The 16,852-nt window shown below is 65.0% G+C and overlaps 3 protein-coding genes across 11 annotated transcripts; 2 read left to right on the forward strand and 1 right to left on the reverse strand.

The window, feature by feature from the left end:
• The first annotated feature begins 14 nt into the window (after positions 1–14).
• ANKZF1 (ankyrin repeat and zinc finger peptidyl tRNA hydrolase 1) lies at positions 15–7,205 on the forward strand. Of its 6 annotated transcripts, none has more exons than XM_075153017.1 (16): positions 16–84; positions 453–584; positions 886–995; positions 1,353–1,455; positions 1,854–2,038; positions 2,318–2,433; positions 2,719–2,872; positions 3,098–3,320; positions 3,508–3,609; positions 3,797–3,976; positions 4,091–4,207; positions 4,649–4,922; positions 5,395–5,506; positions 5,631–5,798; positions 5,916–5,986; positions 6,569–7,205. In XM_075153017.1, exons 2-16 carry the CDS (start codon positions 458–460, stop codon positions 6,687–6,689), a joined length of 2,163 nt encoding a protein of 720 aa, XP_075009118.1. In that variant the 5' UTR covers positions 16–84; positions 453–457; the 3' UTR covers positions 6,690–7,205. The 6 variants fall into 6 exon arrangements, with proteins under 6 accessions (XP_075009123.1, XP_075009124.1, XP_075009118.1 ...); XM_075153018.1 differs by having other exon boundaries at positions 3,821–3,976; XM_075153022.1 differs by lacking the exon at positions 453–584 and having other exon boundaries at positions 15–84.
• A 66-nt stretch (positions 7,206–7,271) lies between these two features.
• On the reverse strand, positions 7,272–12,978 carry GLB1L (galactosidase beta 1 like). The gene is made up of 16 exons (XM_075153030.1): positions 12,783–12,978; positions 12,163–12,335; positions 11,690–11,840; positions 11,390–11,450; positions 11,021–11,115; positions 10,456–10,636; positions 10,314–10,372; positions 10,020–10,141; positions 9,759–9,799; positions 9,340–9,458; positions 9,125–9,199; positions 8,957–9,046; positions 8,704–8,817; positions 8,305–8,436; positions 7,734–7,949; positions 7,272–7,659 (listed from the first exon to the last, which is right to left on the reverse strand). The coding sequence occupies exons 1-16, from the start codon at positions 12,894–12,896 to the stop codon at positions 7,441–7,443; spliced, it is 1,962 nt and encodes a 653-aa protein (XP_075009131.1). The 5' UTR covers positions 12,897–12,978; the 3' UTR covers positions 7,272–7,440.
• Positions 10,517–16,468, forward strand: STK16 (serine/threonine kinase 16). Of its 4 annotated transcripts, none has more exons than XM_075153032.1 (8): positions 10,517–10,591; positions 13,162–13,682; positions 14,768–14,987; positions 15,067–15,200; positions 15,276–15,396; positions 15,477–15,572; positions 15,640–15,761; positions 15,851–16,468. In XM_075153032.1, the coding sequence occupies exons 2-8, from the start codon at positions 13,540–13,542 to the stop codon at positions 15,987–15,989; spliced, it is 975 nt and encodes a 324-aa protein (XP_075009133.1). In that variant the 5' UTR covers positions 10,517–10,591; positions 13,162–13,539; the 3' UTR covers positions 15,990–16,468. The 4 variants fall into 4 exon arrangements, with proteins under 4 accessions (XP_075009133.1, XP_075009134.1, XP_075009132.1 ...); XM_075153033.1 differs by having other exon boundaries at positions 10,525–10,591; positions 13,204–13,682; XM_075153031.1 differs by lacking the exon at positions 10,517–10,591 and having other exon boundaries at positions 12,962–13,682.
• Positions 16,469–16,852: the final 384 nt, after the last annotated feature.

Genomic DNA, 16,852 nt, shown 5'->3' on the forward strand with positions numbered 1-16,852 from the left:
AGCCTAGCGGCGGCCCGTAAGCGGGGAGGATGTGACGTGCGGCAGCTGAGGGGCTCTTCCGGGCCGGGGCGGCAGCGGCCGCACGTGAGTGACCGCGCGCCCCCGTTACCGGCGAGGGAGGGGGGAATCATGGGGGTAGCAGCTTTGGGGGCGGGGGGAGGATCGCGGGGGTAACGGCTGGACGGGGGGCATCACGGGGGTAACAGCCCCGGGAGACTAACGACGTGCAGGGATCCCCGGAGCAGCGGCCGCGGGAGGATCCTGGCCGCAGGGGGGGCTCGGGCGGAGGGAGAGGGATGGGCTCGTGGAGCGGGGACCCCGGGGGGACCCGGCGCAGGCGGGGAGAGGGACCCCGGGGCGGGGCAGGGCCCCGTCCGGTCACCCTCGGGTGGTTCCCGCCGCCCCCGGGGCCGGGCCCGTCGCTCAGGCGCCGTCCCTTCCGCTGGGAGCAGGAGCGATGCCGGCCCCGGAGAGCAGGTCGGTTTTCGAGGCCGCCCAGGACGCCGTCCTCCTGCGCGGGCTGACCCTCGTCACAGGAGTTGCTGCCGATGCGTGGGCCGCCGAGCCGGCAGCCGTGAGCCACGGTGCGTGGGGCTCCGCGGGGGCGGCGGGGGGGTTATCTGGCCAAGCTCGTGTCCGCCAGCCCCAAGCCGCGAAGAACGAGCTCTGTCCCCAGCACGGCTTGGGTGGCCGCCCTGGAGCTCGGCCATGGGAGCTGCCTGGTGGGTGGGTAAAAGGACTTTCCTCGGTGTCACCCCAGGGTCCCCAAAGCTCCTTCTACAGCCATAGGACTCTTGGGGTGGCTGAGAAGAGACCCAGGAGGCCCCGCTCCTTGCGGCGCAGCCTGGGGAGCCACCTGTGCACAGTCCTTCCTTCTTCTTCCAGAGAAACCGGCGGATGCCTGCAGTGAGGAGAAGGCCCATGGGGTCCCCGAGGTGCCGGAGCGGATGTGCTGCTCGACCTGCGGGCAGGTGTTTGGCAGCCGGGAGGAGCAGGTGAGCGGGGCAGAGCGGCCAGCGTGAGGTGGGAGTGGGACTGGCACAGCTGGCAGGGTCCTGCTGCCAGGCTCAGCCCCAGTGCGGTGCAGCCTGGCGCTGGCTGCTTTCCGGAGGTCCGCTGCCCACATTCTGTTGGGATCTGGCACTCAGATCCTGCATATTATTGCTTAAAATGCCATTTACTGCAGCTAAATGGTACGTGCAGCACAGGCCTGCGCCTGTTCAAGTTAACTGTTACGTGGGATGATGCAGAGTCCCAGCATCGGTTCAGCCCTCGGAGTCTGTCACCTTTTGGTGGTGGGGGTTTCTGTGGACCACCAAGACCCTGCCGGCTCATACCTCTTTTCTCCACAGACTGAGCACTACCGTCTCGACTGGCACCGCTTCAACCTGAAGCAGCGACTCCTGGGGCGCCGGACGCTGCCAGTAGAAGTGTTTGAGGAGAAGACCCGCACAGGTGAGGAACGGGGCTGCCCCCAGCGGAGCCCAAAGGCCATCAGTGGCCTTGCTGGGGCTGTTCTGTCCAGGGATGAAGCCCCTGGCTACCCCTGCCAGTTCAGGGTCCCTTTATTCTGCCCCTGTGGGGCCTCTTGGGGGTGCAGCACTGCTCCTGAGCCCTGCTGACTTGTTATGGGGTGAAGGGGGTGTTCTGCCTGAGCCCTACCTATGCATACCTGGGGGTCCAGAGCCCCACACGCCTGTGTCTCCAGTCCACAGCCCCCGGGTCATACGTAGGGTATTGGACAGGACAATTCTGGGGCCGTGGGCTGGCCCCTGGAGCCACTTGCAAAGTTTTGGGGAGGCTGTTGGTTAATCTCTGCCCTGCTCCACTGCTCCATTTTCTTTCCCTTGCAGGTGATGTTTCCAGCATCTCAGGGTCTGATTCGGAGAGCTCCGACGCAAGCAGTGAGTCGGAGTTGTTCCCCTCTGCCAGCGACAGCCCCGGGGTCCCCCAGACCCCCCGCTCCCACAAGGTGCTGCTCCGCAATGCAGAGGGCCAGCTCATCTCCGCCTTCCGCTGCGTGCTGGGCACCGGGAAGGCAAGTCACAGCCCAGCTTGTTGGGAGAGGGATCTCGGAGAAGTCGGGTGGCACTGGCGTGTAGACATCTGTATGACAATCCCCCACATTCCGTGATGGGAAGGGTGGTGTCTGGTGCCACGTCAGAGCCCCAGGCTTGCCGGTGGCTTGGGTTTTGGCTCTGGGATGCTCCCAGAAACCCGCTTCTGGTGCCAGCAGAGAGGCTGGTCTCTGTCCTGGGGGACAGCAAGAGCTGGCAAGGTGATCCCGTGGGTGCTAGCAGGGGTGTCTGTGTCTCAGGGTGGCAGCGAGGAGCCAGCAGAGCTGACAGCATCACTGCGGAGCCTCGATGCCAGCACGTGCTGGGTTGTGCTGATGATGGGTGGCGGGCACTTCGCAGGAGCTGTGTTCCGGGGGTGAGTACAGGGGGACAGAGCTGGGGTTGCCCCTCTGGGCAGGGTCCAGTGGGGCTAGGCGTTGGATGGCCATCCCCTCCCTACTCCTCCATCAGAGTGCTTACCTGGGCACCCACAGCTCTTAGTCTTTGCTTGAGAGCTGGCCAAGCCCAGTTGCGCCGCAAGAGAAGTATTAATCTTTAGAGCCCCAGAGGCAAGCCACAAGCCCTCCGGGGTCCCAGGAGGATCAGCTCACCTCCTCCCCATGCATGGGGCCCTGTTGCTCATGCCTGCCCCTCTCCGCAGCCCCCAGGTGCAGGAGCACAAGACCTTCCACCGCTACACGGTGCGAGCCCGTCGGGGTACAGCCCAGGGCCTACGGGACGCCCAGACCCCAGGGTCAGCACCCAGGTCGGCCGGAGCCTCCCTGCGGCGTTACAACGAGGCCGCGCTGCTCAAGGTGGGGCTGGGCCACAGCACTGTGCTCTCGGCAGGGAGATGTGGTCGTGGCTGGCTCCGTGGGGTGGTACCACACTGCTGCTGGAGGGCGTGGGTGGGGTGTGAGCTCCAGAAGGGGTTTGGGGCCCAATTGGGGCTGCTCTGTCCTGGGTCTGTCCCCGCTCCAGAGCTACCGGTGCCCACGCAGTGTGCTCAGGACCCCATATTGCTTCCCCTTCCTCTCCAGGATATTCAGGACCTGCTGGCAGCCTGGGCACAGCACCTGAATGAAGCTCAGCGCATTTTCCTCCGGGCCCCACGCCACAACTGGGCACTGCTCTTTGGTGGCAGGAATCCACCCCTCACCCGAGGTGACCCTCGCATCTGCCACATCCCCCTCAGCACCCGCAGGGCCACCCTGCGAGAGGTGCTGCGAGTCCACACCACGCTGGCCAGCCTGCAGGTGTATGGTGAGTCCTGGTGCCCCAGTGCCTGTGGGTCAGAGCAGGTGGAGTGACGTGGTCCCTCATGTAATCCCATGTGTGTTAGGGGATGCTGCCCTATGGGGTTGAGGTGCTAGCTCTCCAACCCTCAGTCCCTGGAGGCACAGGGTGCTCCCTGTCCCCAGGCAATGACAGGAGCACCCTTGCTGCCCAGGGAAGGACACGCCGCTGGAGGACATCACTGTGTCCCCCCGGAAGGTCTGGCAGAAGAGGCGACAGAAAGCAGAGATGGATCCCCGGCAGGAGGACACAAGCGGTGAGTTGAGCCATGGAGCAAGCAGGGGGATCTGGTATCGTGGTATGGGGGCCGCGTTTGCAGCCCTGTGACAGGGCCTGGCACCACAGTGGGGATCTGCAGAGTGTGGCCTCGTGCTGGGCAGGAGAGGGGCAGGGTGTGCGTGGCTGAGAGCCCCGAGTGATTCGTGCTGTGTGTGGGGCCTCAGCCCCTGACTTATCACTCCCTTCAGCCCCAGAGGAGAAGGAGGAAGAGGAGGAGGAAAGCCCTGCAGGGGAACTGGAGGCCGTGGAAGTGACACTGGGGACCTTGGACCTCCGGGAATTTGAAGTGATGCCCAAGCGAAACCGCAAAAGGAAGAAGAAGAGGGACAAGAAGGTGGAGAAAGGTGAGGGGGAAGAACTGGCCGGGGGCAGTGTAGGAAGGCGCTAGGGAAGGGACTGCCATGGCCAGGGTGCAGGCTGGCCCTGGCCCTCTTCCTCACCGTGTGCTCCCTGTGCAGGGCCCTGTGACGAAGAGACGGGACGCCCTGGTGGCCAGTGTGGGCAGCCTGGCCTGGAGCTGGTGACGGAGCTGCAGGGGGAGGCTGGGGCTGAGCCCCTTCCCTGGGGCGATGGAGGTAAGTGGGGTCGGGAGCTGGGCCGGGTGGATGCCTGCCCCATTTGCTGGTGGCTTTGCAGCAGGGTGAAGAGCACGTTGTCATGCAGGTGCCCAGGGCAGCTGGGTGTGGGATGGCTGTAGCGCAGCCACGTGCCTTCGAGTGAGCTGGGTGTTCGGAGCAGTAGCTCTGAACCGGGGGGCAGGCAGCACCTGGCTCAGCCAGGATTGGGGGGGGATTGGAGTGGGTCTCATCTCAGGAGAGAGGGCTTGGCTGCTGCCAACAGTGCCCAGCAATGCCAAGGCATATTGTCACAGACTCTGAAGGTGCTGGAGATCCTGCAGTGCCCAAATCCAGCTAGCAGGATGATGCTTTAACTGCGCCATGTGTGTTTCCTAGTCAGACCAGAGCACCGCTCTGCCCAGGGAGCCATCAGACTCCTCTCCTGTTCTTCCCTCACAGGAGACCCTCAGACCCAGCTCCGCGATGCCCTGTTCACTGCCTGCAAAACGGGGGATGTGGGGACGCTGCGGCACCTCCTGAGTGTGCCAGAGAGCGGGGGCCTGCCAGGGGACAGCGAGGATGGGGAGGGCGCACAGCCCCTGGATATGCCCCACTCCCTGCTCAACCAGCCTGTGGATGAGCGCGGCTGCACCCTGCTTCATGTGGCAGCACGGGCAGGGAAGGCTGAGGCTGTGTGCCTGCTGCTGGAGGCGGGGGCGGACCCTGCCCTCAGGTACGGCCGCAGGGCTCCCACCGGTTGACAAGCACAGCCCCGCTGTGGGAGCCCAGCGACTCAGTCCTGTCTCAGCCACGGGAAACTGGTGCCAGCTTTGTCCTGGGACAGCCGGGGTTGGTCTCTACCAGGCAGGACATCTGGGTTTGTAACGGGAGGCCTAAGAGCTGAACCACTGTTCTCTCTTTCTGCCTGCTCTGACATAGCAGCAGGCGGGCACTGCTGCAAAGTGCTCCCAGGTTTATTGGTAGGCAGTTCAGAGGGATGAGACCACCCTTTGCAGGGCATTTGAGATGCAAGAAGGGGAGGATTTGGGGGATTCTGGTGTAGGGATGAGCAACTTTCCCCTCCTCGGCTGCGATAACCTGGCCTGTAGTACCCGTTGCACATCTCTGGGGAGTTGCTGGGCTCACAGCCCAGTGGGATACAGGCAGCAAGATGGCAGGGTGAGCTGGTCTTCCTTGTCTCGCAGAGATGAGCAGGAGAGGACCCCCTACTGCGTCTCTGCTGACAAACTGACTCGCAACGCCTTCCGCAAGTTCATGGTGGACCATCCAGACAAGTACGACTACAGCCGTGCCAAGGTGGGTGCCTGCCTTCTGCCCTCGCCTTCTGGGGTCTGGGGGACCCCAGAGCAAAGCCCCCCTCGCCTGCTCGTGCCGTTGCCCCTGACTCAGTGGGAGATGCTGACTGCCCTTCTGCGCCCAGGTGCCAGGGCCCCTGACACAGGAGATGGAGGCCAAGAAGCTGGAGAAGAAGCGGGCACAGAAAGCCCAGCGGAAGCAGCGGGAGCAGGCGCAGCGGGAGGAGCGGCAGCGCTGGGAGCAGGAGCAGGGAGAGAAGCAGCGATTTGCAGCCCTGTCCGACAGGGAGAAGGTGAGGCCGTGCGTGGGGAAGGGGATCCAGCCCGGCTGGGGCAGTGCCGATGTGGTGGGCTCTGGGCACAGCAGCTCCCAGGGGCTGGGGGGGCTGAGCTGTCTCTCTGCTCCCCAGCGGGCCCTGGCTGCCGAGCGGAGGCTGGCTGCGCAGCTGCAGGACAGCAGCACAACTCTTGCCAACATCAGGTAACAGCCCTGTCAGCACAGCTCCGCAGACAAACTCTCCCACGTGAGCACAGCTGTTCCCTGCCCTTCTTGCTCCAGTTCTCATTTCCAGTCTAAAGCTATTCCTGTCCACTTGATTCCCAGCTGTACCTATCTAAAAGCTCTCTCTCTCTCTTCCTCTGCCCCCTGAAATATTTTGGAAAGAACAACTTGGTCTACTTGTAGCCAGATCTATGGCAAGCCAATCCCCAGCCACTCCTGTGCTCCTGACGCTGCATCCCACGTCCCTTCCCTATGCCACCCCACAGGCTTGTGGGCAGCCAGCCCTGCCCGTGCTGATCTGGGCACAGACTTTACAACTCCCTATGGGGCCAAATTCCCCCCCGTTCGGCCTGCCTCGAAGTGCCTCGCCCCGCAAAGCATTGCCTCCTGGGAGCGTGTCCTGGCCAGGCTGCTGGGTGATCCCCGTAGGACCAGAGGAGCCCCAGCTCCCTCATGCTGCTGCTGTCTCATGTCACAGCCCGGGCAGCGAATCCTCTCTGCTCCTCTAACCCTCTTGCAAGTGTCCACTTCGCTCAGGGCCACCTCTGCTCTTTCCTGCAGCCGCTGCTGGCATTGTGGAGAATCCCTGCTGGGCCGGATCCCTTTCCATTACCTTGACTTCTCCTTCTGCTCCACGGCCTGCCTGCAGACCCACCGCCGGGCCCGGGCCAGCCACACGTAAGGCTGGGGACTGCTTCCACCTGCCAAGGACTGATGTGGTGGAGACACGGCTGAGTACTGGCTGTGCAGTGAGTGAGAGCCTGGGGAGAGCGCTGGTTGGAGGGACTGAGCTGGCCGTGTCACTCTCGGGGGCAAATCTGGCAAGTCGGGGCAAGAATGTCTCTCTGGGTGGTGACACTGGGGACATTACAACTGGGAGGTCCGTATGTGCTGGTGTGAGGGGCCAGGATTGCTCCGTGGCCCAGCTCCAGCTGGGGGGTTTTGCTGCCGGCTTTCCTTATGGCTAATCTTGTAGGCTGCTGCCCGTGGTGGTGGGACAGATCCTGACATATCCGGATCCCGCAGCCCTGAGCTACCTGCAGCCATGCCTGTGGGCACCCTCTGGGCTGTGCTTTGCCCTCTCCTCTCCTGGATGCCATCAGTGTCTCAGCTGTATCATGTTAGCAACTACCTCTTCTGCCTGCATTGTCAATAAAGAGGTGCCTTGACCCCCTAGGCATGAGGGACGTCAGCATGAGCACTGGAACTATTTGGGATTAACGTGCAAAACAAGCTCAGTTCTGAGCCCCTTTCTCCTTAGCACAGACCTTGCCTGGCCCCAGAGGAGGGCAGGAGCTCTGGATGTCCATGCCAGGACGTGTGCCCCTTTCCTAGGGCCCTGCAGCCCCTCCCCTGGGCCCTGTGCTTCACCAGCCCCCTGCCATCTCTGCAGCTCCAGCGAGAAGTGATGCCGGTGCCTGGCAGCCCTGCGTTTATTCTGTGGCCGCAGTGCTGCGGCTGAGGGTCCTGTTGAAAAGGGGTCGGTCGAGGAAGACCAGGAAGGGGGTGGGGGGTGCCCCCTCCAGCTCCAGCACTGTGATGTTGTTTGGGCAGCCAACACGCAGCACCGAGCCGGGCACAAAGAGGGTCTGCTGCGGCCCGCGGCGGGGCCAGTACCGGCCCAGGTTGAAGCCATTTATCCACAGCTGGCCCTGTAAGATGGAGATGGGACTGAGCTGTGCCCCTCTCCACCCTCACCCGCTCTCCCGGCTATGCACCACCTTACCTTGCTCCAACCTGGGAACTTCACAAAGGTGTCCCAGGCGATGCCAGGGGTCTCAAAGGTCCCAGTGTAGAAGGCTGGCCCTGCTCTGCCCCTGCTGCTCGATTTTGGCAGGGCAGCGTGGGGCCAGCCCTGCTGGATGGCAGTGTCAATAGCCAAGGGGTAGATCAGCCAGTTGCTGAGAGGGCTGGAGTCCAAGGAGAGGTTCCCTAGCAAGCCCTGAGATGGAGCAGGAGAGAAAATGAGGCAGCAGGGTCTGCCACAGGCAGGAGGATGCTTGGCTTCCCCTGGGCACATCCCCCTCGCAGCAGTGAGGGTGGGATGGGATCCCCTCCGAGGGGCTGCACTGCCCTGGCTGCCGTGGCAGCATAAGTGGGAGAGAAGGGTGCCGATCTCACGGCCTTATCCTGGTCCTGGCGGTTTTGCCAGGGGATGGTGTGAGATTAACCAGGGAGCAGATCTGGGGGTGGCCCTGCCATGGCTGGGGTCTGTCGCGGGTGGCAGGGGAGGGGGTGTTTGGCCATGCGGGTGGCCAGGCCATCCCCTCCGGAGCCCCAGGACCCTCTCCCCTCACCTTGAAGTCACTGATGTTGGCCCCGAAGCTAATCCTGCCCATGTTCTCCAGGAGCACGTCCAGGGTGTCCCCTGCCCTGCCCGTCACACGTAGCGTTGTCTGCCCATCCCGCTCCAGCGTCCCCTGGTACTCCTGCAGCCACAGGGTCAGCGCTGCCCCCCCTGTGCCCAGATCCCACCGCCCCGAATGCTGCCAGCAGCCTGCCAGCATCCTGCTGCCTGCCCCCCCGAGCCAGCCCAGGGCTGCCCTCTCCCCCCAAAGAGGGCAAATTCGGGCCAGAGGGCTACCCCACAAGGGCTCAGCGAGGCTCTGGGCACCCTGGCTGTCCCCAAGACCCTGGCAGGTCCCACAGCCCTGCCAAGCGCTGGGCCAGGGACGGGTGTGCCTCCGCAGCCTCACCTGCTGCAGCATCACGTAGCCGCGGTCGCAGATGCTGTGGGGAGGAGCGCCCAGCGTGGCTGGGTCCAGGACGTCCCGGGGCAGCTGGGTGCGGTACACCACAAAGCCATGGGCCTGCAGGACACAGCGGAAGCGGCACAGAAAGGGAAACAGGGTTAGAGATGAGCTCTGCTCCTCCACCCTGGAGGCAGGGCAGGGCAGACAAGCCTAGGAGCATCTCCCCCAGCGTCCCCCACTGCACCCAGCCCCTCACCTGCTTTATGGCCTCAAAGGTGAGGGGGAACGGGCTCTGGATGGGCCCGGCGGGGCACAGCACATCCAAGACATCCAGGAGGTCGGCATACTGCAAAGAGAGGGATGGGCGCGGGGCAGCCGAGCAGTGCCAGGCAGGGGCAGCACAGCTTTCAGGGCAGGCACTCACCTTCTGCAGGGCCACCCAGCCGTAGGCATACTTGGGGGTGGCGGGTGGCATCGGACCAGCTGGCAGGGTCTGGAACTGAACAGCAAACTGTCAGCTGCCCCCCGGGGCAAGCAGGGAGATGTCCCCTGCCCTGCCAGGGCCTTCTGTGTCCCCCTCTTCCCTGGCACAGGCAGCGGTGCCCAGTGCTGTCCCCTTCCTCTTGCCAGGCTCAGCACCTTGCTGATGACCGTGCGGATGGCAAACAGCTTCTCGGTGGGGTCTCCCGCCTCTGAGAGGGGAGCATCATAGTCGTAGCTGGTGGTCACTGGTTTGTACTGGTCCTTGAAGTCAGCACCTGGCCAGGGAAGCGATGGGAGCTGGAGGAAGGGGCCCTGGCAGTGCCCAGGGCATGGAACCCAGCCCCAGGCTGGCTGCAATGCAATGCAGGGGGCACGACCCAGAACTGGGATGCCCTGCCTGGATACAAAAGGAGTCCCCAGGGGGGGACAACCTTGGGTTCAGGGGCCCTTGGGTAAGTGTCAGCCTGCTCCATGGGACAGAACAGGAGCCTGAAGGAGGCTCCTCGGGGATGGCCAAGGAAAGCCCCCCCAGCCCCGCAGTGTGCCCCCCCTCCCCAGGGCAGGGCCCTACTCACCACTCCAGTAGGCGAAGTTCGTCCCCCCGTGGAACATGTACCTATGGGACACGCCAGAGAGCCCCGTCAGCACCCCCCACAGACCCGGCGGGGGCTCACCAGGCGCTGCCCCCTCCCTGCTGCACCCACAGTCCCAGCCCTGCCTGTCTGCCCCTGCCCAAGCCCTGCAGGACGAAGGCGAGCGGCGATGCCCACTCCAATGCTGGCAGATGGGAGGGCATCGCCCCCCTGGGCTGTGCCCCCCGCCAGCTGACTACTTGCATGTTGACGCTGGCTCCCAGCTGCAGCATGTCCTCCAGCCCCCGGGCCACCTGCGCCGCGCTGGTGCTGGCGTGCGCCTCCCCCCAGTAGTCCAGCCAGCCCGTGTAGTACTCGGAGTTCACCTGGGGGAGAAAGGGACTGTCACCTGCCCGGAGCTGGGGCTCCTGGCAGCCACATCCCCCTGCTCATCTGCAGCCTGGCCCCAGCACCTCTCTTTGCCTCACCCCCCCAAACCCTCTGCCTCCCCAAAGCCGTCGCGGGTCATTCCCCCCACGGCACCCACGCCAAGCTCACCAGGGGCCCCTTCGGTTCAACCCGGCGCTGGGCACCAAATGCCTCCGTCACGTTGGAGCCTGCGGAGGTGGCGGGAGGGAGGTTGGAGCAGGACGGAGCTGGGACCCCCAACCCCTATCCTCCTCCTCCTCCATAGGGGTACCTGGCCCAAAGTCGACGGTGGCGTAGAGCCCCTGCAGTGTGCCGCAGCGCAGCTCCTCCGCCTGCGTGCCGTCGGTGGTGAAGAGCAGCACCTCGCTCCCCAGCAGCGCCCGGAAGGAGCCCAGCAGGTGCCGCAGGTACTCGTAGTCGCAGGCGTAGTAGCTCCCATATTCGTTCTCCACCTGCGAGCAGGGCAAGGGCCGGCACCCAGCATGCATGCAGCAGGGCTGCAGCCAGGTCCCGCTGCACACTGGGACGAGCACCCAGCTCCCCCCTTCCCTCCCGACATCATTTGATGTGACAGCCCCCCGGTGTGTCCCAAGACTGACCTTCCAGCCCCACTATGACCCCCAGCTCTGCCAGTGTCCCTCAAACCACAACCGGGGTGATGGCAGATACCCCAGAGTCCCAACCCTTGGATTTAAACCCAGGTCCAGAGGTCGGGAGGGATTTATCTAAGAGCTGTGCCGGATGAGGGCATGATGTAGGGGGTACAGGTGGCTTTTTGGGGCACATCCAAAGATGACCCAGAGCAGGGCAGGGGGCCGGGTCCCAAAGCACCCTACCTGCACACTGATGATGTTCCCCCCATGCTGGTACAGGCGTGGCTTGATCTTGGGTAGTAGGACATGGAGCCAGGAGTCCACGGCTGCCAGGTAGGCTGGCGAGAGAGAGGGCAGCTCAGCCTGGCTGCAGCATCCACCCCAACCCACCCGCAGCCAGCCCTGCCAGGAGGAGGATGGAGCAGATGGGGCAGAGCCAAGCACGATGGGGAAGTGGAGGTGGAGGACGAACTACAGTGCTCCCAAAAGATGGAGAAGAGGATGGGAGAGACCACGCAGCAGGGCTGGCAGGTGCTTGGAGAGAGACCGGTGTGCTGGGACTGGCACCAGGCTGTAAGGACACGGTGGCCAGAGCCCCGTGCTGAGGCTCACCGGGGTCAGAGGAGCGCAGGACAGTGTCTGGTTTCCACAGCAGCCAGGCGGGTAGGCCACCCTGGAGAAACACCCACAGCCGAGAGGCAGGCAGAGAAACCGCTCAGCAGCCCGGGCTGGTGCACAGCCGAAACCAGGCCAGGGCAATGCTAATGCTCAGCACTGGAGCAGCAGAGCGGCAACCTGGGCATGGCTGGCATGGCACCAGGGTCAGCATGCCAGCCATAAGGGCCAACCCCGCTGTGCCCTTCCCGGGCCACCCATGACCCCTCCATCCCAGGTCTGGGGGCTGGAGCTCACCATCTCCCACTCCGCACAGATGTAGGGCCCCGGCCGCAGTATCACCAGAAGCCCCAGCTCGGCTGTCAGGTCCAGGAAGGCTTCCACATCCCGGTCCCCAGCAAAGTCATAAACCCCCGGCAGCGGCTCGTGGTAGTTCCAGGGGACGTAGCTGGGGCAAGAGGGGAGATCAGCTAAGGGCACCCCAGCACGATGGGGAACTGTCCCACAGGCTGGTCCCTCTGCTCCTGGGAACTGGCCTCCAGCCTGGGCTGAGGCTGGCAACTGGGGCTGGACGGGGACTAGCCCAGGCTCATGCTTGTGTCTGGCAGGGGTGTCCTGGGGGTCACAGTCAGCCCAGTGCAAGGGCTGGTCCCTGATCCCTGTGATCAGACAACACCCTTGCCCCTGTCCCTACTCCGGGGACCCCAGAGACCCCGAGGGGCTGCGGTGGCTGTGGGCTGTGTGCTGCCAGGGCTGCCCCCGCCGCTTACACCTGCAGAGCGCTGAGCCCGCTCATGTACATCTTGAGGAGCCGGTCCCTCCAGGCGCGGCGCGGGACGCGGGCGTAGTGGATGCTGCCCGAGATGTAGCGGAAAGGGGCACCGTCCTTGCGGAAGCAGTCCTGCTCGTAATCCAGCTGGAAGGAGCGTGCTGGGGGGGAGGCCTGCGGGAGAGGGGCAGTGCTGGGGGGCTGCAGACCTTCCCCAAGCCCCTGGGACAGGGACTGATGGGGGCTGGTTCCTGGGGGGGACCCTCCCCATCCTCGGTGCAGGGACGAGACAGGTACCACCCGGGAGAGCAGGAGGGACAAGCAGGGTAGCCATTTGCACTGCCTGATGGCCCCCCCTCGCTGATCAAACACCCTGTGGCTGAGCTGGTGGCGTTTTGGGGGACAGGTGCTGCTGGGGATGGGTGCTGGGAGGGCAGGCAGGGAGCTGGGAATGCAAGCAGGATGTTAGGGCGGAACATGGGCTGCAGCAGAAGGGAGCCATAGCGGGAAGAGCAGGGACACGGGGGAGGAAAGCAAGGCAGATCCCGGAGCCGTCCCACCAGATCCTTCACAGCTCAGCGCCACGCGCTTCTCCCAAACTTTCCACCCATGTTTGCTAACCTGCGTGTGCAGGAGCCCTGCCGCCAGCAGCAGGGCAAGAGCCAGCAGCCCCATCCTCGCTGGGCGCTCGGCAGGCCCGGGATGGGGGACGAAGGGGGACGTGGACACCACCATCACATGATCCTCGGCCAGCGCCAGGCGCTTCCTCCAGGTCCTAAGTGCAGGCAGCTGGAACAGCAGCACAGCTTGGGGGGGAAAACATGGGATAGGGGTGGGTGGCTCTGGCCCCCCGCACATCATTCCCCTCAAAGCCCACCCAGTATGGAATGCAGGCAGCACACCACCGCCCCAGCCAGCTCCAGCACGTCCCCAGTGACCCCCGGGGTGGTGGGTGACACACGTGGAAGGACAAGGAGCCTCATAAAAGTGTCACCACCAGACAAAATGCCTTCAAGGGAGCTCAGCCCGCTCGTTCCATCAGAGAGGTGGTGATGGAAGCCTCCGTTATAGCTCCGGTGGCGGGGATGCTGCTGCTGTCTGAAGGAAAGGAAAACGTCCCTGGACCGAGGGCCGGAGCCTGGTGACAGAGTTGGTGACAGGGGTGTCGGGGAGGCGCCGCAGGGCAGGGCGAGGGGGTGATGCCCTCGGGGACGAGCCCTGCTGGGGTGGCCTGGCTATCTCTGTCCCCTGCACCGCCGACCTGCCCGCCCGGGTGAGGGGTTTGGCTCACCGGGGCTGCGGGCTGCCGCTACCACCGCCACCCTCGCAGCCGGGAGACGACACCGCGCCGGAGACACCGCGTTCCACCCCGGTCACAATGCGGGGCGAGCCCGGGGCTCGGCGCTGCCCCCCCGCCCCGCTCCGCCCCCTCCACCCGCAGCCCGCCCGCTCCGGAGGAGGGAGCGTGGGATGCCCGCAGCGGCGGCACCGGGAACCGGGAAGGCTGCAGCGCCCCGCCCGGTGGGTGACGCGGCGGGTGACGCAATGGGTGACGCGCGGCGGCGGGCGATGACGCGGGGCGGGCGATGGGGCAGGCGCTGTGCGTCTGCTCCCGCGGCACCGTCAGCCTGGGGGGCGTGCGGTACCTCCTGCTCCACCGCCTGGCAGAGGGGTCCGCAGCGGGGCTGGGCACGGGGGGGCTCGGGCGGGGGGGTCCACGGGCATGGGGGTGCTCGGGCATGGGGGGGATGCTCGGGCATGGAGGGGGATGCTTGGGCATGGGGGGTGCTCATGCATGGGGGGTGCTCAGGCATGGGGGGGATGCTCGGGCATGGGGGGTGCTCAGGCATGGGGGGTGCTTGTGCATGGGGGGTGCTTGTGTATGGGGGTGCTTATGCATGGGGGGTGCTCAGGCATGGGGCTGCTTGTGCTTGTGGGGGATGCTCAGGCATGGAGGGAATGCTCAGGCATGGAGGTGATGCTCGGGCACAGGGGTGCTTGTGCATGGGGGGATGCTTGGGCATGGGGGGAATGCTTGGGCATTGAGGTGATACTCAGGCATGGGGGGATGCTCGGGCATAGTGGGTGCTTGTGGGCATGCTTGGGCACGGGGGTGATGCTCAGGCATAGGGGATGCTCGGGTATGGGGGCATATGCTTGGGGGCATATGCTTGGGTGCGCGTGGGATGCTTGGGCATGGGGGGGTATGCTTGAGCACAGGGGGTGTTTGGGCATGGGGGAGACTCTTGGGCATGGTAGGGGGAGATGCTTGAGCATAGGGGGTGTGTGTGCATGAAGGAGGATTCTCATGCTGCGTGGCAGGGGTCGGTCATGCTCAGGAGTGGGTCCTTGGACCCATGGTAGTGGGGGTGATTGGGGCAGTGGGGTTGTTCATGCAGAGGGGGGACACTTTGGGTGCCTGGCAGGTGCCCCCAAGGTGGGGCGATCGTGCACACCTGGGGGGGCTCTCATGGAGAGGGGTGCAGGCATCCCCTGCCCTCTGCCCCCCTCTCCTGGGTGCTCACAGTTGAGGCTGGGCACAAGGCCCCGATGCGGGCACCGCAGCAGTGGGACACCCAGCCCACGCCACGCTCGGCTCCTTGCAGGGGCTTCAGCTACGTGGACCTAGTGGAGGGGCTGCGGGATGGGCGCTTCTACGCCCTGAAGCGCATCCTGTGCCACGACAAGGAGGACCGCCAGGCCGCCCTGCACGAGGTGGAGATGCACGGCCTCTTTGACCACCCCAACATCCTGCGTCTGGAGGCCCACTGCATGGTGGAGAAGGGCGCCAAGCACGAAGCCTGGCTCCTCCTGCCCTATGTGAAGGTGAGGAGTGCTGCCCCGGCCACCCCGGCCCCCTTGCCGCTGGGAGCGGCAGTGGCAACCGGCTGCTTGCGTTTGCCAGGGGGGGACCCTCTGGAGAGAGGTGGAAGCACTGCGAGAGAAAGGGACCTTCATGCCAGAGCAGCGGATCCTCCTCATCCTCCATGGCATCTGCCGCGGACTGCAAGCCATCCACAGCAAGGGCTACGCACATAGGTGGGGGGCTGGTAGCCCCGGCCAGGGGGGTTGGCAGGGGGCCCAGCGGGCACTTGGTGATGTCCATCCTTGCAGGGACCTCAAGCCCACCAACGTGCTGCTGGATGAGGATGACCGGCCTGTGCTGATGGACCTGGGCTCCATGAACCAAGCTCGCATCGAAGTCAACAGCTCTCGGGAGGCCATGGCCGTGCAGGTGGGTGCCTTGGGACATCACCCCACCAGCCCGTCCCTGCCCCGAGCCCTTCATCCCCACCCTCACCCTCCTCTCTGCAGGACTGGGCTGCCCAGCGCTGCACCATCTCCTACCGTGCCCCTGAGCTCTTCACGGTGCCGAGCCAGTGCGTCATAGACGAGCGCACAGATATCTGGGTAAGGATCCGGCCCCCCGGCCCCCGGCCCCCTGCTGCGGGGCTGCCCTGACCCCGCTGCGCTCCAGTCCCTAGGCTGCGTGCTGTACTGCATGATGTTTGGGGAGGGGCCCTATGACGCCATCTTCCAGAAGGGTGACAGCGTGGCTCTGGCAGTGCAGAACCCCATCGCCGTGCCTCCCACAACCAGGTGAGGGGCTGGGGAGGGTGACCCTGCTCCCAGGCAGCCCCCTGTGCTGTGTACCATGCAGACCCCCCCCCTCGCTGTCTTTCCTCCAGGTACTCAGCTGCCTTGCAGCACCTGCTCTCCTCCATGATGACGCTGAACCCCCAGGAGCGACCCAGCATAAATGACGTTCTCCATCAACTGGAGGGGCTGCAGCCAGCACCGGCGGGCCAGGACACCACGCAGATCTGAGCGCGTCCCACCCCGCAGCGGCAATGCACCCCGAGGACGAGCCAGGGCAAAAGCGGCTGCCCTCGTCCCTGCTGTCCCGCGGAGCTGTTGCAGAGGGGATTGCTGCACTCGGGGGAGAGCTGAGGCTTTGTGCCAGAGGTGTGTTGGATTTGGAGTGTTCTGTGCCCTGGATGCTGCTGCCTGGGACTTGCTCTGTGTCCCAGAACTGCGGACGTGTGACCTGCTGCTAAACACGGGGCTCTCGCCAGCTGCTGCCTCCCCCGGGGGTTGCAGAGGAGGGTGCTGTGGGACCCCGTGGGTGATGGCAGCCGTGGCCCTGCAGCTCTGCGCCCCAGGAGGGTCACCCCTGCCCGGGGCAGAGCTACGGTCCGGGTCCCGGTGCGGTGCTGGAGCGAGGCGGGGGAGACCTGGCACCCTCTCTGCCGCTGCTCTCGGCACCAACGTTGCCTTGTGTTTGGAGTAAAAGATGTTCTTGCGGAGGTGTGGACGTGTCCCTGTCAGCGGGGAGGAGGTGCCGCTGGGGGCACGAGGAGCGCAGGGCACACTGTCTGGGTTGAGCAGCCAAGCATTGCCGGAGGGGAAAGGCAGTGGAGGACAGCCCCAGCGGGGCGGCGCAGCTGGAGCATTAGCAATAAGCAGGGAAAGTTAATCCCTGGCCCCAGCATGCTCCTAATGGGAGTTAACACAACTCTGCAGCTGCAGCCCAGGCGCCGCCGTTCAGAGCCTCCCGGGCTGGGCACTGCGGGAAGGGGGCTCAGCACAGCGCAGGCAGGCAGGCGGTGGCAGGGGTACGGGCAGAGCTTCTCAGCTGCCCAAGGAGAGGGAGGTGGGTGCCCAGGCTGGGGAACTGCCAGAGCTTGGGG

The sequence above is a fragment of the Calonectris borealis genome, chromosome 6 (genome assembly GCF_964195595.1).
Source record: "Calonectris borealis chromosome 6, bCalBor7.hap1.2, whole genome shotgun sequence".
Lineage (NCBI taxonomy): Eukaryota > Metazoa > Chordata > Aves > Procellariiformes > Procellariidae > Calonectris > Calonectris borealis.

What these genes read in the sequence shown, in the direction of transcription:
- ANKZF1 (XM_075153017.1), top strand. Translation starts at nt 458, where the DNA reads ATGCCGGCCCCGGAGAGCAGGTCGGTTTTCGAGGCCGCCCAGGACGCC. An exon ending in TGAGGAGAAGACCCGCACAG is followed by an intron (nt 1,456 to 1,853) that starts GTGAGGAACGGG and finishes TTTCCCTTGCAG; the next exon opens with GTGATGTTTCCAGCATCTCA. An exon ending in GCAGGAGCTGTGTTCCGGGG is followed by an intron (nt 2,434 to 2,718) that starts GTGAGTACAGGG and finishes CCCTCTCCGCAG; the next exon opens with CCCCCAGGTGCAGGAGCACA.
- GLB1L (XM_075153030.1), bottom strand. Translation starts at nt 12,896, where the DNA reads ATGGTGGTGTCCACGTCCCCCTTCGTCCCCCATCCCGGGCCTGCCGAG. An exon ending in CTGGGAGCCAGCGTCAACAT is followed by an intron (nt 9,800 to 10,019) that starts GCAAGTAGTCAG and finishes CGTGTCCCATAG; the next exon opens with GTACATGTTCCACGGGGGGA. An exon ending in TCCGCACGGTCATCAGCAAG is followed by an intron (nt 9,200 to 9,339) that starts GTGCTGAGCCTG and finishes TTTGCTGTTCAG; the next exon opens with TTCCAGACCCTGCCAGCTGG.
- STK16 (XM_075153032.1), top strand. Translation starts at nt 13,540, where the DNA reads ATGCGGGGCGAGCCCGGGGCTCGGCGCTGCCCCCCCGCCCCGCTCCGC. An exon ending in TCCTCCTGCCCTATGTGAAG is followed by an intron (nt 14,988 to 15,066) that starts GTGAGGAGTGCT and finishes TGCGTTTGCCAG; the next exon opens with GGGGGGACCCTCTGGAGAGA. An exon ending in GGGAGGCCATGGCCGTGCAG is followed by an intron (nt 15,397 to 15,476) that starts GTGGGTGCCTTG and finishes TCCTCTCTGCAG; the next exon opens with GACTGGGCTGCCCAGCGCTG.